The following is a 4,108-nucleotide window of genomic DNA, read 5'->3' on the forward strand; positions in this document are numbered from 1 at the left end:
ACTATGGTGTTAAGTCAATCTTTAGATGGACAAACTTTAGAAAATTACAAAATTAACCATGAAGTAAAAAAGAAATGGAGAGAGTTAAAAAAACGGAGAGGCAAAAAAAAAAGAAGAAGAACGAGTGGAGCCGGTTGGCTGAGCGTGGGGCTGGAATATATAGGCATCCGACCATCGTTTGTTTGTTATAGAAACCCTAGCTTAAGCGGCGGCGGCCGCGAGTATACCACACGCGAGCCTGGTTAGCAATCTGAATAGAGAAAAAGAGAGAGAGAGAGAGAGAGAGAGAGAGAGAGAGAGAGAGAGAGAGATTGATGGCGCGCGGCGGCGGCGGTGGAGTCGAGTTTCGGCCGCCTCCTGAGATGGCGATGGAAGAGATGGATCGGCAGCCTGTCGTTGTTTCCGAAGCAAGAATCCTGAGGATGGAGATTGCGTCCCTGGTGAACTTGCTCATCGAGAAACAATCTGACGTTCTTTCCTACGATCCCGAGATCATGAGGAAGATCACGTCCCTGAGGAGCGAGATCGCGTGCCAGAAGCTGGCCAGGGAGCGCAAAGCCTTGGTTACGGAGGTCAAACGCACAGTGCCGCGGAGGCGCAAAAAGTTTTATGCAGTGCGGAGGGTCGCTGAGAAGGAGATCATGGCCGATCAGGAGAGCGTGGATCTGCCTAACTCCGATACGCATAGTGTGACCTCCCAAGTCAGTTGCATCCCCGAGCAGTTGCCCGAGCCCTGCGACCAGAAGGAGATCGACTCGGAGAATAACAAATCAGCTTCCAGATTCAAATCCAACTTCGAGCATGTATATTCACCCTACGGTATTGAGGACGAGGGAGTGCGCCTAAACCGCCAATTCAGTCATATATTGCAGCAGGCGGATGCCTTGTGTGACGAGATGGCATCTATAGCATCTATTCTGAGGAAAATCAGTGTCCCCATCATCTCCTATTACGATGTCTCCGATCTGTGTAACACAGCGCAGAGTTTATCGAGGATCTCCAATAGTATATTGTATAATAGCATGAATGCTGATAAACAGATGGCGGTCCAATATGCTGAGGACCAGAGGACCAAGGAGGAGATGACCGATCAGATGGGCAAAGGCAAATCCAGCACCCACTGTCTTGAGAAGCAGAGGACTGAGGAAGAGGTGGATGTATCTATAACAGATTTGACTGACCATACCGCTGATGATGGCCAGTTGACAGATGATGAGGGTGACCATTTTGTGGGAGCAGATTTGATAAGTTGCCTTTCCAACCAGATGACTGCATACATGGATGATGGCCAATCAAGCGCCGAGACGCATGAGTCGAGGATGATGGATAAAGGCAAATCAATTAGTGAAGGCAAGTCAAGCATGGAGACACATGCATCGAGGATGTTGGATATGATGGTGCTGGTTTCGGATGATAAGAGTGAGTCGGATGGTATGACCAACTTGTGCAAATATTACAAGATGCTCGAATTTGAGGATGAGAAGGTGTTGGGCAAGATGACTGCTGAGAATTTAAGGATGTATTACAAATTTCGTACGGAGCTATTAAAGATGGAAGCCAGCTTACGCGAGTTCCGGGAGCAGAATGAAAAGGATGACCTGAGGTGGGAGCAGGATAAAAAGGACGCACTGAGCTGTTGCAGAACAGACCCGACCCCGTTCTCACTTCAGGACGCGGTAGGGGAGGAGGGGGAGGAGGAGGGGGAGGAGGAGGAGGTGACAGAATTCACAGAATCAGACAAAGAGGAGATGGAGATGGAGGACAGGTTGTTTTCTGGAAAACGTGAAGTCTGGGAATCCGCATGGGGATGCTGTGGTGAATTTGAAGACAGTAGTAAGTAAACATGAACATCCATCGAATCATTCTCCTCTTATTTGGCAACCAGATTCTTCCCTTCCTTTTTTCCTTGTACAAGTAATTCATGTTAGAACATGTCTAACACTTGGATTAATTTGGTGTCGCAGCCGCAGTGAGTCCTATGCACTTTACACATTGCACGCCGGGACTGATCCCGTACGCCGCTCGCTCTGTGAGCACCTTGCAGATCTACTCCTTGAAGATTGTTGGAACAGATGGAAAGTTGAAGTTACCACTCCATGTGTATGGTGTTGTTGCTGCCCGAGACACCGTGGACTACAACCGCAACATTCTCTTCTTTAGGCGAAGGGAAGACTGTCAAAAACTCACTCCAGAGGTATGTACCGTATTCCAAATTTCTCTCTGTTTTCCATTTTTGTTCTTGCATGTGTCCTTGTTCATTCCATTCAGCGACAATGATGACTATGATCCCTGCAGGATCCATTTTTGCACTTGACTGGCCCGTCCCGTGCCATCGTGGCTGTGGACCATGTTGACTTCGAAGTCCAACTGAAAGTAAAGGGTGCAACAAGGTCCAGCGACAGAGCATTGATCAGTCGTTGCTGCACTTATTCTGGTGGTTATCATGAAGGTTTAGATACCGCTCTCATCAGCAACTGCTTTTGCACGGTAGAGTTAAGCTTGGAGCGACTCGCAAAGACAGTCCAGGCTACCACCTTAAGTGTCCGTGTTGTTGAAGGGGGACCGTGGCCTTTTGAATATGGTGGTCGGATTGTGTGCTCCTCACCACCACAGGAAGTTATGGACTCCCTGGCCAGGCAAGTTGTGTTGGTTGATTCTCGTTCTTCTGATGGTGGAGAAATGCCAATGGGCACAGATGGCTACCTTGATCTGTCAAGGCATGTTGTTTCTGTAGAACTGGAAGAAAGCCTGCAATTTGTTATACAAGCCTACTCGCAGTCTGGTGATGCTATTGCTAGACAAGGTCGTGTCAAGTTCAGGGCCGAATATTGCAATGTAAGTCGAGGTATATGTGAGATTGGTGACTCTAAGGTGGAGATTACTGTTGCTTGGTCCAAACTTGTTACCAAAAGGATGGATATCCTCTTAGAAGGGCATGTTTGATGGTTCTTGTGCGTTGGAGGTTATGGACTACAGAACCCGTTACCCAAATTTATCTGTTTGTCCCTTGCATGTGGTTTGTGAAACTGCATAACTATTTTTGTATTGATATGTCCAACTATTTGTGTATCTGACTATCTGTGTCCACTTCAACTTCTTATTATGCTATGTGAAGTACTAATTCTGTTTCGATAATCAGCATTAATCCTTTGCAGAAAGCCTAGATTTTGTGAGCCAGCCGCAAGTAAAATGGTCTGCATCGTCAAATCTATGGTTAGAGCAACTCCAAGAAATCCCGTATCTGTAAAATAACAGAAAAACATCTCCAACAAATCATGTATCTGTAAAATAACAAAAAAATCTCCAATAAATCCCGTAAACATGTAATAAATTTCCAGGGTCACGACGCCATCGCCGCCTGTGCTGCGCCGCACCGCCTTGTCACGCCACCGCCGTCGCCTCGCCGCCCCCATGACCACGACGTGTCTCGCCGGCGGCCAACGACTACCTCGCGCCTCCCTTGCTGGAGGCTGTCGTGCGTGTCACTGACTGGGGAGCCCTAGGCCATTATCTAGTTCTGTTTTATGAAAATTAAAAATGAAAACCTATTTTAGGGGAAGAAGTTTATGGAATCTGACAAAGTAGCTCTCATGAAACTTCCCTTAAAATTTACGAACATCCTGTAAAACTAGTTCGGGAAGTTTCTTAGAGGAACCGAGCTGCTCTAAGAGCAACTTCAATAGATCCCCTGTTCACAAAAAAGCTACATTTAGGGGAAGTTTGGGCAAAAACAAACGTCCACAACAAAATCTGTAAACCCGGAATATATTTAGGATCCTATAAACTCGACCGGCCCCAAGTTCCCTCTTGTTTAGAAAGATGACCTTCCCCTAAAACGTTGGTGGGCTAAAAAAACCTGGCACTTCACCGTGCATTCCCCCATGCCGTCACCGCTCCGCCTCAGCACCCGCCCGCCACCATTGCCGCCTTGCCGCCCTCGCGATGTTGCTGCCACCTCACGTCACTACCACCGCGCCACCACCGACTTTCGGGCCCTAGGCCATCAGATGCGTCAAAGTTCCGGCCTGTTGGTCCCAATCGATTCATTGTTGAGGCATTTTGCCTTGGAGACAAGGAACACATAAGGATGCAGGCCTTGGCTATTCCA

General features: G+C 47.7%; 1 protein-coding gene across 1 annotated transcript; it reads left to right on the forward strand.

The window, feature by feature from the left end:
• The first annotated feature begins 203 nt into the window (after positions 1-203).
• On the forward strand, positions 204-3,135 carry LOC123119574 (uncharacterized). Its single transcript, XM_044539434.1, has 3 exons — positions 204-1,833; positions 1,965-2,194; positions 2,296-3,135. The coding sequence occupies exons 1-3, from the start codon at positions 315-317 to the stop codon at positions 2,941-2,943; spliced, it is 2,397 nt and encodes a 798-aa protein (XP_044395369.1). The 5' UTR covers positions 204-314; the 3' UTR covers positions 2,944-3,135.
• The last annotated feature ends 973 nt before the right edge of the window (positions 3,136-4,108 follow it).

The sequence above is a fragment of the Triticum aestivum genome, chromosome 1B (genome assembly GCF_018294505.1).
Source record: "Triticum aestivum cultivar Chinese Spring chromosome 1B, IWGSC CS RefSeq v2.1, whole genome shotgun sequence".
Lineage (NCBI taxonomy): Eukaryota > Viridiplantae > Streptophyta > Magnoliopsida > Poales > Poaceae > Triticum > Triticum aestivum.